At 50.9% G+C, this 19,588-nt stretch overlaps 1 protein-coding gene across 3 annotated transcripts; it reads right to left on the bottom strand.

Moving 5' to 3' along the window:
- Positions 1-1,889: 1,889 nt before the first annotated feature.
- Positions 1,890-19,585, bottom strand: BRAT1 (BRCA1 associated ATM activator 1). Of its 3 annotated transcripts, none has more exons than XM_067705364.1 (14): positions 19,447-19,585; positions 19,222-19,364; positions 15,522-15,676; positions 13,379-13,526; positions 12,504-12,876; positions 12,112-12,225; positions 10,960-11,051; positions 10,135-10,253; positions 9,874-10,060; positions 9,573-9,646; positions 8,418-8,520; positions 8,199-8,297; positions 7,844-8,019; positions 1,890-7,520 (listed from the first exon to the last, which is right to left on the bottom strand). In XM_067705364.1, the coding sequence occupies exons 2-14, from the start codon at positions 19,346-19,348 to the stop codon at positions 6,822-6,824; spliced, it is 2,466 nt and encodes an 821-aa protein (XP_067561465.1). In that variant the 5' UTR covers positions 19,349-19,364; positions 19,447-19,585; the 3' UTR covers positions 1,890-6,821. The 3 variants fall into 3 exon arrangements, with proteins under 3 accessions (XP_067561465.1, XP_067561466.1, XP_067561467.1); XM_067705365.1 differs by having other exon boundaries at positions 13,379-13,523; XM_067705366.1 differs by lacking the exons at positions 15,522-15,676; positions 19,222-19,364; positions 19,447-19,585 and having other exon boundaries at positions 12,504-12,847; positions 13,379-13,512.
- Positions 19,586-19,588: the final 3 nt, after the last annotated feature.

Genomic DNA, 19,588 nt, shown 5'->3' with positions numbered 1-19,588 from the left:
GATACACCACATTAACAAAAGGAACGATAAAATTCACATAATCATTTCAATAGATGCAGAAAAAGCACTTAACAAAATTCAACACCAATTAATCAAACTATCATAAAAGTTGATATAGAGGGAACATATCTCAACATAATAAAGGGCATTTATGACAAAACCACAGTTAACATCATATTCAACAGAGAAAAGCTGAAAGCTTTTCCTCTAAAATCAGGAACAAGACAAGGATGCCCACTCTTGCCATTTCTATTTAACATAGTATTAGAAGTCCTAGCTGAACCAAACAGAAAAGAAATGGAAAGATATCCCATGTTCGCGGATTAGAATAATTATTATTGTTAAAATGTCCATATTACCCAAAGCAGTCTACAGATTTAATGCAATTCCTATCAAAATACACATTACATTTCTAACAGAAATAGACCAAATAATCCTAAAATTAATATGAAAGCACAAAAGACCCTGAATAGCCAACATTATCTTGAGAAAAAAGAACAAAGCTGGAGGTATCACACTCCCTGACTTCAGACTATACTACAAAGCTACAGTAATTAAAACAGTATGGTACTGACACAAAAACAGACATGTATACCAATGAAACAGAACAGAGTCCAGAAATGGTCGATTAATCTACAACAGAATAGAGAAGCCATGCATTTATAGTCAATTAATCTACAACAAAGGAGGCAAGAATGTACAATGGAAAAAGGGGTGGGATAGGGAGGGTGGGAGGGAGGGAGACGCAAGAGGGAAGAGATATGGGAACATATGTATACGTATAACTGATTCACTTTGTTATAAAGCAGAAACTAACACACCATTGTAAAGCAATTATACCCCAATAAAGATGTTAAAAAAAAAAAAAGAAAGAAAAAGACAATCTCTTCAATAAGCAGTGCTGGGAAAGCTGGACAGCTACATGTAAAAGAATTAAATTATTACATTTTCTCACATCATATACATAAACTGAAGATGGATTAAAAACCTAAATGTAAGACCACAAACCATAAAACTCCTTGAAGAAAACATAGGCAGAACACTCTTTGACATAAATCATAGTTTTTTTGGGTTTTTTTTTTGGATCTATCTCCTAAAGCAAAGGAAACAAAAGTAAAAATAACCAAATGGGACTTAATAAACTTACAAGCTTTTGCACAGCAAAGAAAACCACTGACAAAGCAAAAAGACAACCTACTGAACGGGAGAAAACATTTGCAAATGATATAACCGATAAGGGGTTAATATCCAAAATGTATAAGCAACTCATGCAACTCAACATCCAAAAAAACAAATAACCCAATTAAAAAATGGGTGGAAGTCCTGAAGAGACATTTTTTTCCAAAGAAGATATACAGATGGCCAACAGGCACATGAAAAGATGCTCAACATTGCTAATCAAAGAAATGCAAATCACAACCACAATGAAATACCACCTCACACCTGTCAAAATGGCTGCCGTCAAGAAATCTACAAATGATAAATGTTGGCAAGGATGTGGAAAAAGGGAGACCTTGTGCACTGTTGGTGGGAACATAAATTGGTGCAGCCACTATGGAGAACATTACGGAGGTTTCTTAAAAAACTAAAAATAAAACTACCCTATGGTATGGCAAGTCCACTCGAGTATATTATCTAGAAAAAATGAAAACACTAATTTGAAAAGATACATGCACCCCAATGTTCATAGCAGCACTATTTACAATAACTAAGATGTGACAGCAACCCAAGTGTCCATCAATAGATGAATGGATAAGTACACACACACACACACACACACACACACACAGGAATATGACTTGGCCATAAAAAAGAATATTTGTCCATTTGCAGCAACATGGATAGACCTGGAAGGTTTTAAGCTTAAGTAAGTCAGACAAAGACAGATATTATATGTTATCACTTATATGTGGAATCTGAAAAATGTAACAAATGGATATAACAAAACACTCATAGATATAGAGAATAAACTAGTGGTTACCAGTGGGGAGAGGGAAGGAGGGAGGGGCAAAATAGGGGTAGGGCATTAAGAGGTATAAACTACTATATAAAATAAATAATCTACAAGGATATATTATACAGCACAGGGATTATAGCCAGTATTTTATAATAACTTTAAATAGAGTATAACATATAAAAATATTCAATCATTATGTTGTACATCTGAAACTAATATTATATATCAACTATACTTCAAAAAGCAAAAATAATAAACTGAAAATCTGAAGAGTTATGCTCTCAGGGTACTAATGACTCAGAATTAAACCTGCCCCCTCCATCCTGCTCCAAATCTCAGGGAACCGTAGGTAAGACTGACTTGGTGCTAAGAGAAGCAAAATCAAAATGCAACAAAGTTCCTGAGAAGTCCGAGCTACAGATCTGCCCTTTCACTGATCTGAGACCCAGGGATGTGTAAGCTGGTTGGGCAGAGAACTCCAAGCAGTGAATTTGGAATGATGGGGGCCCCTTCACCCTAGGCTTCCAAGAATCCCCACATATAAGTTTTTGAAGCCAGTGATCACCACACATTTAAAGATGACCAAGAACATGTGAAAACAACAAGCCACGAGCAGACACGTGTGGCCTTTGTGTCCTGGAACTGGGCGCACTGTGGCAAACCCCGGCTGGTCGGTCCCATGCACTTGGCCCTACTGCATTCCTGAGTCCTTCGTAGTCAGGCATGGCCAAATGACTGAAGTCTGGGCCAAAGAATGTAGGTGATAACAACTGTGCAACTTCTGGGCCTCACCCATAAAAACCTCTATCTGAACCTCCATAGTCTTCTCTCATTCCTGGATGCCTGGCCTGGGCCCAAACTCTACGGGAATCTTAGGAACCATGGGTTGATGATGAGAAGGCACCAGAATGAAGGGACCTGGGTCCCCATTTCACCACCTGGGGGAAAGCTGCCCAATGGAGAAACACCTACAGTGCACTACTCTGTGGTTAGTGAATAAACCTGCATTAGTTTAAGCCATGAAATTTTAAGGTTTGTTTGATAAGCAGCTAGTGTTACTGTAATACAGACATGGGTTATAAAACAACGGAGCTTCTTAGGTTTGAAGAAGTCAAAGGTAAGCTTGAAAATATCGGCACAGAACAGGAAGCTAAAGTGTTAACAAATGTTTAAAAGCACAAACACAACATACAAAAGTCAAAAGACGGAAAACAGTGGAGAGATTAAAAGATGTGGAGAGAACAATGAGATCGCAGATGTATAGATTTCTATTCTAGGAGACAAAGAGAAGGGGGTGGTGCTAGAGAGAGAACCTGGATCAGAGAAAAGCACTTTGAAAGCATAGCGGCTGAGAATTTGCCAGAACTGGTGAAAAACACCAATCCAGATTCAAGAATCCCAAGAATAAATTTAAAAATTCTCACCTATCCATGGTAGTAAAATTACAGAAAAACCAAAGACAATGGGAAACTTCAGAACACCCACTGAAAAGATAGGCTCCCTCCAAGAACAGCAGTTAGACTGACAGTGACCTCTTGGCCGCAACAATGGAAGCCAGGGCATGGTGGAATGCACTCAGTGTATTGCAGTGTGTTGGAAGGAAACAGACACTAACTTAGAATTTATGCTCAATATATTCAAGTATGACAGTGAAGACAGTTTTAGACAAACCAAAACACATACTTTTATCACCAGGCTCTCCTGTTACGCTTGTTAAAAATGAAGGTTCAGGACTTCCCTGGTGGCGCAGTGGTTAAGAATCCGCCTGCCAATGCAGGGTACACGGGTTCGATCCCTGGTCCAGGAAGATCCCACATGCTGTGGAGCAGCTAAGCCCGTGCACCACAACTACTGAGCCTGCACTTTAGAGCCTGCAAGCCACAACCACTGAGCCTATGTGCCACAACTACTGAAGCCCATGCACCTAGAACCCATGCTCCACAACAAGCCACCGCAATGAGAAGCCCACACACCACTACGAAGAGTAGCCCCCGCTCACCACAACTAGAGAAAGCCCACGTGCAGCAATGAAGACCCAATGCAGTCAAAAATAAACTTTTTTTTAAAATGCAGCTTCACGGGCCCCACTGTGGACCTCCTGCTTCAGAAACTCAGATAGAGGGCCCAGAAATCTAAGCACTGCCAAGCGATTTACAGTCACACGCTGGCGATTTTCCAGGGTAGGGACTAAGGTAGGGCTTTGCAGGAGACTGTGCTGGAGATGTCAGGTGCCCAGCCTGAAGGGTCTTGTGTGCCAGCCTGTTGCCAATGGGGAGACACAGTAGGCTCTAGGCAGGGGAGTGAGAATAACCAGGTTTGGACAGATTGCTTCAGCCAGAGAGGTTAAGAGTAGAGGAAGGGAAGGCTGCTGGAAGGAGGCCCTTTGAGAAGTGACTTCAGGAATCCACTAGAGAAGCAGTGGACGCAGCTTAGTGTTGTCACACGTGCAGGGTCCTTGTCCTATCCCAGTGCAGCTGACCCACTGGCACTAGACATGCAGGTCCAGGGCTCAGAGAAGTCTGACAGGAGTCCTAACCTGTCGGTGTGAGGGTTGTGTGTGAAGCCAGGGAACTGAATTAACTCACTCAGAGGAGGTGGGCAGAGCAGGAAGAGAAAAGGCCGATCCACACAACCTTGGGAACAGCAGTTAAGGGAGGGGAAGGACTAAAGGAAGAAGCTAACACCTCCTTGCTGACTATCTTCTTTGTGAAAGTCACAATGTCAGGCATTTTATTCACCATGTCTCAGTTCTCAACAGCTTGGGGAGGTCCATCCCCATTTCATAGACAAGGCCAGGCTGAGTGGAATTAAATGACCTGCCCAAGGACAGAGCAGCCTGCAAGTGGTGAAGCCAGGGTTTGACCAGGTAGGTCCGTCTGATGGGCGTTTGCCTTAGTGAAGGAGTGAGAGGACAGACCTGCTAGGCCTGCACCAAGAATGCAAATTCTGCCCGAGACAACACCAGCTGCTTTCCACAGGGCACAGCATCTCCCAGGAACAGGTCCCCTGCTGTCCACACACACCTCTCCCTGCAAGAAGTTTCTATGACACAGCAAAGGACATGGGTCTTTCCAGAGGCTGTGGGGTCACCTCTCAGCCCAACCTAAAACCTGAGGATAGTAAGGGGTTTTGCCAAATGCCTTTCCTGCAGCTGATACGACTGTGCTTTTCCTGCTTTACCCTGTTGATGGGATGGATCGCTCTGATTTTCAAATGCTGAACCAGCCTTGCATACATGAAGTAGACCCCACTTGATCTTGGTGTATAATTCTTTTTATACATTGTTGGATGCAATCTGCTAATATTTTGTTAAGGACTTCTGTAACTATGATGAGAGATACTGGTTCCTAGTTTTCTTGGATATTTATCTGGTTTTGGTATTAGGGTAATGCTGGCCTCATAGAATGAGTTAGGAAGTATTCCCTCTGCTCTATCTTCTGGAAAACTGTAGAGGACTGGTATAATTTCTTCCTTAAATGTTTTGTAGAATTCACTAGTGAAGCCACCTGGGCCTCATGCTTTCTGTTTTAGAAGGTTGTTAATTATGGATTCAATTTAACACATACAGGCCTACCCAGATCATCTATTTCTTGTATCAGTTTGGCAGACTTTCAAAGAATTAGTCCATCTCAGGTAGGTTATCAAATTTGTGGGCACAGAGTTGCTCCGTGTTCCTTTATTATCCTTTCAATTATCATGGGATCTGCAGTGATGTCCCCTTTTATTTCTGGTACTAGTAATTTGTGTCTTCCCTTTTTTTTCTTAGCCTAGCTAGGGGCCTATTGACTTTATTGATCTGTTCAAAAACCAGTTTTTGGTTTACTTGATTTCCTCTATTGATTTCCTGTTTTCAATTTCATTGATTTCTGCTCTAGTTTTTATTATTTCTTTTCTTGTGCTTACTTTGGGTTGAATTTGCTCTTTTTCCAGTTTCCTAAGGTGGAAGCTTAGTTTATTGATTTTAGACGTTTCTTCTTTTCTCATATACGCATTCCATGCTATAAACATCCCTCTGAGCACTGCTTCTGCTGCATCCCACAAATTTTGGCAAGTTGTGATTTCATTTTCATTCAGTTAAAAATATTTTAAAGTTTCTCTTGAGAGTTCTTCTTTGACTGTGCTGGGTGCTTTAGAACACTGAGACACTTACCTCTAGGAGGCAAAGAGTAAAATTCCCATTTTACAGATGGGGAACAGGTCAACCCAGGGTCACATGGCTGGGAAATGGCAGAGCTTGGGCTGGTGTACCGTCTGTTTGGTCCCCTGAGGACCAGCCCAGAGCTGAACTCCCCTGATGTTACCACTGGCGACCCTACGTGCCTGGTGAGTTGAAATGGTGAGCTCTGAACCGTTACAAAGTCAAGCTGATCCTGGAGGTTCAGAGACTGAAAACCTGGCTTGGTTAGACCTGGGGTCACTACCGTTAGGGACCAGGGACCAAGGCCAGACACTCTCCAGCCTGAGCTGCTTGCTCTCTGACCTTGGGTGTCCCTGGGGCACGGTGGGATCCAAGCAGAGGAACCACCCCTCCGTGCCAAGGAAGCACGTGGCCACTGTGCAGAGGGTCCCCCCCAGATGTTTCTCCAGCCCCCACCAGGCCTGGGGCCTACCCTTGGGCAGTCTTAGGACACTGTGCTGACCCAGTGGCACCATCAAATCACACTTATTTTGAGTAGAAAATAAGCCACTTCTTCAGCAATACATCAAAATGTGGGGCTCTTTGAGCTTGCTGGGCTCACCTGGTCCTGGCTTCCCCGGAGGGTCCCTTGTGCAGCCAGGCCAGACTAGAGCCCTCAGGATGGCAGGGCCCAAGGAAGGGACGTGGTGCAGCAGCAGGGTCCTGGGGAGGTTGCCACTAGGCTGGTCAGTAGCAGTCGGCCTCGTTCTCCCCAAGGACGCCCACGGCAGCCAGCATGTCCTGCAAGAGTGACTGGGGGCTCTTCTCCACATGGTCACTGCTCTCAGCCAGAGTGTCCCGAAGGCCCTCCAGGTCTACAGACCTCAGCAGAGCTACGACGGCCCCGGGCTCCAGGTACCCCAGGGGCTGACCCTGCTCGCCTGCCTGCCACCTCTGCAGGGTGGCCTCCACAGAGGCCACGTTGGGACTGTCCCCCGCCTCCTGCGGGCTGCCACAGGGAGCAGCCTTGGCCCTCAGGAATAGGAGAAGATCACAGGACTTCTGGGCCACAGGTCGGTCACAGTCAAACAAGGCACGGAAGGCAAACTCAAAGAGCTGCACACGGCAGAGCACCTGCAGGGCCTGGGCCAGCACACCAGGTGGGGCTGTCTCGGGCAGGGCCACGGCATAGGGACAGTGGGAGCCGCGCTGACCCAGCAACTGCTCCAGGAACACCAGTGCCAGCTCGAGGCCCTGGGCCCGCACCTCCCAGTCCAAGTCCCTGCTCGCCGCCTGGAGCACTCCAGCCACAAACCGCTCCGCGTCTTCAGCTACATCAGCGTGGCCATCCCTCAGCCACTCAGTGAAGACCTGCATGACGGCCCTCCGGGGGAAGCCCTCCGAGTCTGCGGAGAGGATGTGCAGAAGCTCCACGAGCAGGCTCTCCTGGAGGACAGAGTGGGAAGAGGGTGGAGGGACCAGGGAAGTCGAGTTCCCGCTGACGGGCTCGGGGTGCAGCAGGGAGAACCCCCATGAGGACCCCCTGCCATGCTCAGCTTCCTTCAGGCGATGTGCCCTTCAGCCCCCCATCTGCCCACCGTCAAACAGGGGTGGCCGTGCCCAAGAGACAGGGCTTCCAGGAAGTGGAGCTGGAGATTCAGGGGACACGCCCGACCCTGAATGCCACCCCTGGACGGCAGACCCACTCCACCCTGGCATCAGGACAGCAGCCAGGTGGGCGCATGGCCACAGGACCCACTGCCTCCTACCTGCTGAGCCCCTGGGCACTCAGGGCCGGCAGGGGTGGCACACAGCCCCCAGCTAGACAACTGCCCTGTGGCGGTCACTGCGCTCGCGCGGACGTAACTCTCAGGGTCTCGCAGAAGCTGCTTGGTGAGCTCAGGCACCTCTGAAGCAAGGAGCGCTTGTCTGAAGCTGGCCTGCCCTGGGGGTCCAAGAAGCCACAACCAGCTATGACCGAAAGCTGAGTCCACAGCCTCTCCTCCCTCCCCAAAGGCAGCCTAGGTAGTCCGAGTTCCCAACTACCTGGGGACAACGGTGTGCCAAGGCCAGGCCAGCCCTCCCACAGGGACCCCAGCCCCCGGCGCCGCACCCTGCACTCACCTCCCCAGTGTCTGGTCATTTGGGTCAGGAACTCGAGGCCTGAGTCCCTTACCTCCCAGCAGGGGCTGCACAGGCGCTTCTGTAGCACAGGAAGCAGCTCTGGGGCAGAAGGAACGGTTCAGAGGGCCCGGGCCATGTCCACCCTGCCTCCCACCCAGCCCCCAGTCGCCTCCATCCCTGCTCCTCCCTCAGTTCACCCCTGGGAGGGGCTGGGATCACCTCTGAGGAACAGCTGGGTGTGGGGGTCCAGGTCGCAGCAGTCGGGGGTCTTGGGTGAGCTCAGGAGCCACCTGAGTGTGGCCTGGAAGGCCTTCTTCAGAACCTGGAGTGGGAAGAGTGGGGCTGCAGGGCCAGGAGGGGTGAGCTGGCCCGCCTGCCCCCGTCCCCGCCCTGGGGTATAAGATGGGGACGGGATACATGGGGACAGGGAACACCGGACTTCATTTTTACGAGGCAGAAGCCTCTGGAAGTGGCCGACTGGCATCCAAGACTAGAGAGAGAGGAGGAGAGGCCAGCTCTTGTCAGGAAGCCCCACTACCGGGGAAATGAAACTTCTGCACCAAAACAGCAGGAACTACCCACGGCACCTTTTCCTGAAAGCCCCGGAATCTGCCAGGCTTATCATCCAATCTCCCCACTGCCTGCTCAGTACATATGCTATTCCTGCACCCCCAGAGCATGACTCAACCCCAGGGCTACGAGAACGGGGAGATTTGCAGGAAACCTCAATGAGAGTTGGGACCCCAAGCGTAAGGCCCACCTGGTTCTAGTTTACATCTCTCATGGAGAATTCCTTGTAAGACTGGATCCTCTCCCTGCTTTCCATGGCCCGGCGACCCCTCACTCAATCTCCACCGATGCCAGGCCCTGGGCCGAACCCTGTGCAGCTGCCTGCCCCTTGAAACTCACTTTAAGAAGCAATTCTGGGGACTTCCCTGGTGGCGCAGTGGTTAAGAATCCGCCTGCCAATGCAGGGGGCACGGGTTCGGGCCCTGGTCCAGGAAGATCCCACATGCCGCGGAGCAACTAAGCCCGTGCGTCACAGCTATTGAGCCTGTGCTCTAGAGTCCGCGACCCACAACTACTGAGCCTGCGAGCCACAACTGCTGAAGCCCACTGCACCTAGAGCCCGTGCTCCACAACAAGAGAAGCCACTGCAATGAAAAGCCCGTGCACCGCAACGAAGAGTAGCCCCTGCTCGCCACAAGCACAGAAAGCCCGCGTGCAGCAACAGCCAATATTTTAAAATTAATTATTTAAAAAAAAAAAAAAAGAGGCAATTCTGGCCCCAGAGAGGCGTGCAGGGGTGCCCTGCCTCTGCCTTCCTCCCCCTCCCTTTCCCTCCACCCTCCACCCTGCACCCTGTGGGTGTACCATGGAGCTGGACTCAGGGCTCACGAGGTACTCCAGGAGGACGGAAAACACCTGCGTCACCAACTCTTGAGGGCCTGAGACAGACGTGGATGGCTGAAGCACCCAACCTCCTACCCTGGGGCCTCCCCAGCCCACAAGTATGGCAACCCAAGGAAAACAGGGGACAGAACCCATCGCTCAGCTGAATCCCAGCCCCTGCCCCAGAGGAGACATGCAGAGGACAGCAGTCTTGGGATATCTCTGAGCAGCTGTGGGGCTCGCCCAACACCCGAGCTGTGCAAGAGAAAACATTCTCACTTACCGGTCCCCTGAGACAGCGCCCCCAGGAAATCCAGGGCAGCTCGCTGGACCCGGCCACAGCCCACCAGGATCGCACAGAGACGGCTGCCCACATTGGAGGTGGGGGCCGCTGAGCCACTGCAGAGCCGCAGTATTGTCACCGCAGCCCCAAGCAGGGGCGCCTGCGGCCAGGGCGAGGGGCGCTGGGGCTGGGGGAGGACGGAAGGTCAATGCAGGCCACAAGTCCCACTGCCAATGTGGACCTGGGCCGGGCCTTACCTACCAGCGGCTGCAGCAGCCCCAGGTGGGCCAGAGCACAGCACAGGAGACCCACACAGGCCGACTTGGAGGAGAGGAGCGTGTCCACCGTCATCGAGTTGCCTGCGGCCCCCTCCAGCAAGCCTAGAGGGCGACCAGAAACAGCCCCTGGTTAGCGGGCACCTCCTGTGTGGCCACTGCAGGCCTTGCCGCTGGTCACTGCTTCATACCAGAGACCAGGCCCGGAGGTTCCGAGCAGGTGGCTCATCCAGGGTGGCGTCCAGCCGGCCGGAGCTGAGGTCTGGACCTGTCTGCAGGGCTCTCAAGCAGTCCCACTCTCCCTGCAGCCCATGCCTGGGCCGGTTTCCGCTGGTCAGAGGCCCATCTCTACGCTCAAAATGGGGCTCCGAGGCAAAGCTGGCCCCCCTTCTCTAATCCTCACCCCATCGTGCGGCTGAAGCAAGACAAGCCGCAGCGAGGAAACTCACTCTCCCATCACAGAACTGACCTTCTGGGAGGACGAGTGCCAAGCCCGTGTGCCTGCTCTGGGTCAGGGACCATCCACGTGGCCCAGGCCCCCGGTAACCACCACCAACTGCCGGGTCAGCTACTCTGGGGGCCACTCCAGCTGATGCCCACAGGGGGCAATGCTGCCCTATGAACTCCCAGGCAGGGACGTGAGCAGCGGTCACACCTGTGACGGCAGCCTACACCACAGCCACCTTCACTCTTAGGTGGGGTGGCAAGCCAGGTGTCCCGCTGCCCATCAGCCTGCCCTGGCCCCAAGGACATTCTCAGGACCCCAGGGTCCTGCCTTCCTGCACCTGCCCACCCTTCCCAAGCAGCCTACCTGGGAGTCCAGGGGCCTGAGCAGCAGTTTCCAGGACACAGGCCAGGGGCTGGAGGAGGATGCCAAAGGCCTGGGTCCTCAGCGCCTGTGGACTGAGGACAGAGGACACGGTGAGGGCTGTCCCCGCCCTCAGGCAAGCTGGCTACCCTCCTAATATCCCCAGCAAGTCTGGGCCAAAGGGGTCAGTGCTGGGGATCTGGACACCCCCTTGAGAAACAGCCTCCCTGTAAGCACTGTGACCAGCACTCACACCACTGGCAGGGGACTCGAAGGAGCTGCGAGAGCACCACCCAGGCCCCAGGAAGAGCCTGGGGAAGGCCTGGCCACACCCACTCCGATGGGCGGTGCCTGCTCAGGGCCAAAGGGATGGGATGCCCCAGCTCCTGGAAGTACTCCCAATGCTGAGATATCCTTTCCTACGTTCCAGAACATGGTCTCGCCTCTCGCCGACGTGCTTGGGCCCAGGGTGGTTGGGAGGCCAAGCTGGTACAGAGCTCTCCCTCCAAGCCAGCTGCCCAATCCTTCCCTCTTCCTTAGGACCACTCCCTCTCTCTGAACATCTGGAGACCCTGGAGCCCAGAGCCAGGCTTGCATCGTAACCCCAGCGCCCTGTGCCCACTTTCACCCCAGACCTGGGCCAACAAGACCGGCTCTAGTCCGCCTGAAACCCTGGAATGATTTCTCTTCCTTCCCACCTCTCCAGACCCCACACCCCCTTCCTGGTAGGGCGCATATCTCTCTCCCTCTGGGAATCTGTCCTGTCACTCCTGTCTACTGGGTCCCCCTCCACCATCCCACAGCCCCTAGTACGCCCCCCCACAGTGGCACACACACAGGGTGGCCCAGGATCCACAAGGTGAGGCCACTGGGGAGGTGGCAGAAGGCAGCTGAGCAGATCCTGAGTATGAACCCAGCCCTGCTCTGAGCAGGGCTGCTCCAAGATCTCTTTTATCTTTGGGGAGCCTGTGAATAAAGCTATTCCACCACTAAAAACTGTAGAAGCCGGAGCCTGTGCCAACACCTTGCTGATAACCACGGACGGCCCGGCCACGCCCCGGCCAGCTGCCTCTGACCGATCTCTGGTTTCAGGAGCTCCCCTGAAGCTCCCTGACCTCTCTGCCCGCCTCACACAACATGAACCCCAATCCTTACCAGTCCTGCAGTTTCAGGATCCCCAAAGCCAGAGGCCCTGCCTGTGTGGGGCTCAAGTGGCTCAGTGTCTGGGCCAAAGTCTCCCACAGGCCACGGTAAGAGCTCGGCGCAGAACTGCGGAGAGGAGCCCAGGAAGAGAACGTCATTCCCCCGTCCAGCCCACACCGTGCCCAGCGGGCCGCCGTGGCCTGGGCTGGGTGTGCCGGCTGAGACGGAAGGCCTTTCCCAGGTGTGCGGGCTTCCAGACCCCCTCTGGTGTCCCCTCTACTCGAGGCAGCGCTCTCGGGCAGCCAGGGAGATGTGGCCCAGATGTGATGGCTGCCCCAAGACTTCCCGAAGAAAACAAGCCCCACCTCCTGCCCACCCCACCAGCTGCGCCCTGGGGGCCTGACCGGGCCACGCTGAGGAGGAGATCCACGAGCGAGTGTGAGGCTGGGACAGGGTCTTTCTCGAGCAGGCGGGCCACGAGGGGGCTCAGCCGCACCCAAAGGCCTTGCGTCCAAAGGCCGTGGCAGTGCCCGAACGCAGTGGTCAGGACACTCAGGGCCTGTGTGACCTGCGGGACGGCTGTGGAGCACAGGGAGTCTTCGATGTGACCCACGATCTTCTGGGCACATGCTGGCCAGTCACAAGCCTGCGGACTGCGGTGGCCCTCGGCTGGGCCCCGCATCGCCAAGTCCAGAATGTGCACCAGGAGCTGCCCGGCTGCCGAGGCCACAAACAGGCTGGGATCTCCCTGCAGGGAGAAGATGGTGTCAACTGCACCTGGGGGGCGGGGAGGGACAACGGGTGGGGAGAGAAACAGGGTTCAGCTGGAACAGAGTCCATGGTGACAGCAGAGACGCTGAAACCACTGAGCAGCTTCAACCACTGGACTTCAGACCCTCACGGACAGAACTCAGAAACCACCCAATGCGGAGGCACTGTCAGAGGCCCAGCCTCCCCGCTACTCAGAGGCAATGGAATCAGAATGGAGGGTTCACAGGGCGAGGGGCTTTAGAACCCTGGCCACTTGGGATTCTTCTCGTCAGTTTCAAAGCCACCCCAACTGCTGGCTCTCACCTACAAGCCACAGGACACCGTACACCCTTGAGGGGCCTCCAACCCTTGGTTACCCCAAATGTTCCTCACAACAGCCCTACGATACCACAGCCACTTTCATGTTCAGAGGAAGAGACCCAGCAAGGTGCAGTGATTTCCCAGGAGTCGCAGAGCATCAGGCACGGCAAGGGCAGAGGCGGAAGGCAGGGCAGACGGGGGCACTCACCACAGGCGGCGAGGAAGCGCAGGGCGCTAGGATGCTGTGCCAGGGTGCGCAGGCCCTGGATCCAGCCGCTGCGCACAGTGGGGGCCGTCCAGGCCGCTCCTCCGAGGGGGCCCACCTCCCCAAAGAGCATGGGCAGCAGCTCCCCCTGCTGGGAAGCAGAGAAGGAAGTGGGGACCTGAGCAAGCTCCCAGGGGACCCCACATCAGAGACGGCTTTTCTATCCTTCACAGCTGGTCGAAGCGCTTCTTTGGGGGAATTTCTCGTGAGCGGCCGACAAAGAGCCTGTGAGAGGTGGCAGGTGGCCACCAGAGCAGGCCGATGGCAGCCACAGCACTGCCAACTGTGTCTTCCAGGGGACAGAATTTCGGAAGGGAGAACTGGGTTTTACATAAAGCCTCATCAACCCTGTCACAGAAACCCTTCCCCCAAACAGCCCACCAACTGCAACACCAACGGTCCCCCTCTGACCGTGACATGCTGCGCTCAAGGACCCCAAAGGTCTCCACGGCCTACTGAGCTCTTGTGCTTGGCACTCGGGGCCCTCCAGGGCAGCTGCCCTCCTCCAGGTGTCCCCTACCCTGGATCCCCCAGCACACACCCCCCATACACCTGCTCAAACCCCTTACAACCCGGCTGCAAGACCACTGCCCCTACAAAGCTGACCACCCCGCCCCGTCAGCAGGCAGTGGCTAACTCCCCGCTCAATCCCCACCTGCTCGCGGACGTCCATAGGACAATAACGCATTGTCCTGATCTGCTGCCACGTGCACAAGGCTCTTGTTCACTACAGGGTGCCAATGAGTGGGAAACTCGGGGGCTGCCTCTTACCAACGGAGCCCCTCACTGGTGTAGCTACTAGCTCTGAGCCTTGTCTATCTTGACAATAAAATGCTGGTCCCCACCCTCAAGTCATCTCAGACTCCAGCGTAAGGGACCACGGGGCGTCGGAGACACACTTCCAATCGCTCAAGGATGACTCTAACTCCGCAGTGGCCTCGAGGCCTTGAGGGGTGTTGCTGGAGGCGGCGGCTCACAGGGCAGGCCCTCTGTGGGATCTCGCATCACCGAATGCGCCCCCAGAGCTGCAGCCTCTCCCTGGGGGCAGCTCGCAGCCAACGGGAAGGTACAAAGGCTCAGCCCCCCACCTCAGGTAGTCTGTCCACATGTCCGCTGCCCAGGCACCGTCTACTGGTGAGCATCCGGCTGCTGAAGGGCCCTTAGGGCTACCAGACCCCCTGGGAGGCTGTGAAGGGCTAGGTGAAAAGCGAACAGGAGCCCAAGCCAGTGCCACGGGCCCAGGACAGAAAGCAACCTTCCACTGCGACTCAGAGCCCGAACCTGCCCGTGTCCCTCGTCCCCACGTGCAGGGGGCCGACCACCAGACTGAAGGGCAGTCAGTGGCCTTCTAAGCCCCTAAAGCCATGGGCAACCTTGGGAAGGAAGAGGAGGCCGTGGAGAAGTAGAGACGGGAACTGGGAAGTACTCAGGAAATCAATGAAGTTGGGGAAGGCCATCTGATTGGGACTGAGGATTTACTTTCAGAGCAACAGGTGGTGTAACAGAGCATTCGAACAGTGCGACTCTTCAGGGTCTAGTGTGAGCTCTGCCAGCTCTGTGGGATTCTTATATTGAGCCTTCACTGTCTCCTAATCCAGGAGAAAGATGAAGACTCCTGACCTGCTTACTGGCTAGGGCGCCCAGGATAACATGAATGTGATTTTGCAAACTGAGGTGTTCTACCAACTGCAAAGCACCAGAGGTATGGGTGGATTATCACACATGAAGTCATTTCCTAAAACACACTTCCGTGTGGAACATCCTGGGAAGCCTGTCCCGCAGCGAGCTGGTGTGGGCTGGGTCCCTGGAGCCTGCACTGCTGAACTGAGGAACACCCATGAAGGGCAGCGCCAGGGCAGAGAGCCAGCCCCAGCTCTGCCGTATTTTAAAATGTTCACCGTTCACCCCAACATCATTCCTGGTCAGTTCTTCAAAGGAGAACTATATTCAGGAATAAAAACCTTGCGGTACACGTCAAGACGCGGGGCAAAACAAGCTTCAGAGACTCAGGGGTCATGACAGCCACCAGTGCTTTGTGTACCTGCAGGAGAAGGTGGGTCACTCAGGTGGGAGGACCCAGGCTCACCTGAAGATACTGGAAGCAGTTTTCCTGGGCTGCAAATATCCCTGCGAGGCGGAGTGAGAAGGAGAGGATTCTGGAACTTAGGTCCTGGGATTTCAGCACGTGGAACAGCAGCTCTACCAGGCAGGGATTTTCCTGTAGTAACAGGAGACTGGACCCTGGAGACAGGCCCAGCCGGGAAGCATGTTACCAGGGGCAGAGCGCATGCCTCCCTAAGGGACCATTCTTCTGGCAACCCCCAGATTCCCTTTCTCTCAGGCTATTAGACTCAGCAGTCCAACCGGGAGGAAATCGTTGCAACAACTGCCACAAAGGATCCATAACTTTAATTCAATGAGGGGGACAAAACAGAAAGCCAATACCTTAACAACAGGCAAGGGGCTGGGACAGAATATACAAGTGGCCAGCAAACCACGAAAGATATTCTGCCTTGCTGATTACGAAAAAGAAATGCAAATTAAAGCAGAGGACAATTTTCACCTCCAACAGATACTTTTCTCTTAAACTGAGAATACGAAAGCGAGAAGCACAATGGAACAGGCATTCTTTTCCAGATGTGGCATCCAAAATGTCTATAGGCAACTGCTCTGTCATTCCAAAGCACTGACGGGGTGGGGGAGGTGAAGGGGGAGGAAACCTGGGGCAACACTGGGAGGGCTAACACTGGGAGGGCTTCCACTGCGAGGCCCTTGTGAAAGGACAATGAGGCACAGTAAGGAGGGAAAAACAGGGTGAAGGAGAGAGAAGCAAGAATCAAAGAAACCAAAAACATGTGGGCAAACCTAAAAAAGCACTGACTTTAAAAATTAAGTAATTTTGAAGGAGTTTAAAACAAAACAGAATCAAAATACCAGACAACAAAACACGGAAGACTGGACTCAGCTGGAGTTAAAGTGCCCGAGGCTCCGTGTGTGGTTGGCGCAGAAGACAGAGATTCTAACTGACTTTCAACTTTTACAATCCAGTTTGCACGTAAGACTAACCCCTAAAAACATAAGTGGAATGCTTCAAAACTTCACTTCAAAACCAGAAAGACTGAAAAAACAAAAGCTTTATTAATCCAATGGGGGGGCAGAAAAGGAGATAAAAGGCATAACAACAAGGCATGGAAAAAATATTTTAAATGCAAAAGAATATAATAAAAATAGGTTCAAATATAACAGTAAACTCAACAAATGAAACAAATGAAACTGTCCATTAGAATAAAGAGCTGTGCAGACTAGATCAAGAACCAAAGGCTAGCCTCACACTGTGTGTAAGAAACAATGAAGCGTGACAACACAGAAGGCCAGATTTGTAAAGGCTGAAAAGATACAGTTGGCAAATCCTAATTTTTAAAAAGCTGCTGCAGAAAGAGTAATATCAAACAAAACTGACTTTAAAGGAAAAAGCTCTGTCAGAGCTTTAGAAAGAAAGTCATTGCTCCAACAGCCAAACCCTGGAAAATATAACAGTCTAAGACTGCACATACCTAACCTAACTTCAAAATATACAAAGGGGGAAAAAAGACAGAATTTCAAACAGAAATTGTTGAATCCACCATCTTAGTTTAAGATTTTCACATATCTCTCAAAAACAATTAAGCAAACAAATTAGCAAGAACATCACAGGTTTTAACAACGTAAACTTGAACTAAGGAACAAGTATGGAGACTATATTCTTTTCATCATGTACAACACTGAGGAAAATACATACAGGCTTGGGGAGGAGGGAAGAGGTTAACTGCTAATGGACAGCAGGTTTCTTCTAAGGGGATGAAAATGTTGCAAAATTAACCTTTGGATGGTGGCAAAACTGTGTGAATTTACTAAAAACCACTGAATTACACACTTTAAATAGATCAATTTCATGATATGTAAATCATATCTCAAATAAAGCTATTTAAAAATAATTTTTAATAGAGTTACCATATGATCCAGCAATCCCATTCCTGGGCACATATCTGGAGAAAACCATAATTCGAAAAGATACATGCACCCCAAAATTCATCGCAGCACTATTTACAACATCCAAGACATGGAAGCCACCTAAGTGTCCAGTGACAGATATGGATAAAGATGTGGTGTGTGTGTGTGTGTGTGTGTGTGTGTAGAATGGACTATCACTCAGCCATAAAAAAGGATGAAATAATGCCATTTGCAGCAACATGGATGAACCTAGAGATTATCATACTAAGTGAAGTAAGTCAGACAGACAAAGACAGATATCATATTACTTATATGTGGAATCTAAAAAAAAATGATACAAATTAACTTATTTACAAAATAGAAACAGACTCACAGACACAGAAAACTTATGGTTACTAAAGGGGAAGGGGGGGTATAAATTAGGAGTTTAGGATTAGCAGATACGAACTACTATGTATAAAATAAACAACAAGGTTCTACTGTATAGCACAGGGAGTTAGAGTCAATATCTTGTAATAAACTATAATGGAAAAGACTCTAAAAGTGTATGTGTGTATATATACACAAAAAAAACAAATCGCTTTGCTGTACACCAGAAACTAACACAACACTGTAAATCAGCTATACTTCAATTAAAAAGATTTTTTTTTAATTTAACTACTAGGCCACGATTGAGGACTCTATAAATACCAAAAAATAATATCCTATAGAGAAATCTATAGAACATGTGCAAAAATGGTCTGTGTACTACGCCACGATAAAAGCCTCAACAGATATAAAAGAATCAAAATCAAATACTTTCTAACGCTAACCAAATAAATTAGAAATCAGTAATAAAAAGACTGAAAAAAACCCCATGTCATGAATCTAAAGATACCCTTTTACATATTGATGATTTGTGGATAAAGAAATATTATAATGAAAAGTATGAAATATTTGGAAGTAAATCACAACAAAAGCACCACATAGTAAGACTTGCAGGGTGCAGCTACAGTGATACCTGCAGAGACATGTGTAGCCTTAAATGCATCTATTAGAAAACAAGACAGACCTAGATATTCAACTCAAAAGAGGGTAAAAGAACAGGATAAACCAAAGAAACAAACAGCAGAAACTTGTGACATATAATCCCCACGAAAACAATCATCAGACAAACATTTACATGGGCGGATTTACGTACAAAGCAAGCCATTATGTCATTATTTGTAATAATGACACGTTAGAAACACAGACATCTAACAACAGTGGACTAATTGTACAATTAACGTCCATTCACAGAGCAAACTGACATACAGTCAATAAAATCAACGTGTCAGTGGGGAAACACGCACTAGGACAGTAAGAGAGAAAAAGCAAGATATGTTATATTTACGGTGTGACTCATTTTTATAAGAAAAGTACAGAATTATGATGTGTTAAGAAAAAAGGCTGGAAAGAAAAAAATGTTCGGAGTGGTTTAATCTTCCTCTTTACTCCTCTGTGCTGTTCAAGTTTCATTTAAAGAATATGTATTACTTACATAATCAGAAAGAAAACCCGATTTCTTAATACAAAAAAAAACAAGGTAAGTTTGTCCCGTGGCCTCGGCAGCCACCTAGCGTGGCCTGAATACCGGGCGGCCTGCAGCTCAAGCTCTCCTGATCACCCCCTTAGGTTCAGCCTGCCGCGTCCCCAAAGCCAGGGGGAATCTCTAAGGATGAAGGAAGGACACCGGATAGACAGTCCTTCCCGAGGACAGGGGAGCCCGGCACCCTCTGGCCTCCGGGGAAAGTCAGCAGCGGCACCCTCACCCTTACCTGCTTCGGTTACCGCTGTAAACCAGTCCAGCAGCTTCTCCAAACAAGTGTCATCTGCCACAGGCTGCCCGGGGTCTGCCAGGACGGCACAGAGCGCAGGGAGGAGCCGGGAGCACTCTGGGTCCATGACGAGGCTGGGGCTCCTGCAAAGGCACTGTCAGGGCCAGACCCCGCCTGCCCTAGCCACAGGCATCCCCACGCCCGCCCAGGCCCCAGAACTCTCACCTCAGCCCAGGTGACCACAGTCTTCAGACGGAAGCTGCAAGTCGCCGGGATGGACGTAAAGCCTCAGCTCAGGTGGGACCGGAGGCTGTCAAGAGCAAGCAGAGCCCTCCATCCTGGCGGTGGAGATGGAGGGGAATCTACA

Source organism: Pseudorca crassidens, chromosome 15 (genome assembly GCF_039906515.1).
Source record: "Pseudorca crassidens isolate mPseCra1 chromosome 15, mPseCra1.hap1, whole genome shotgun sequence".
Taxonomy (NCBI): domain Eukaryota; kingdom Metazoa; phylum Chordata; class Mammalia; order Artiodactyla; family Delphinidae; genus Pseudorca; species Pseudorca crassidens.
The sequence above is the reverse complement of the archived record's forward strand: the minus strand, read 5'-3'. Positions and strand labels throughout refer to the sequence as shown.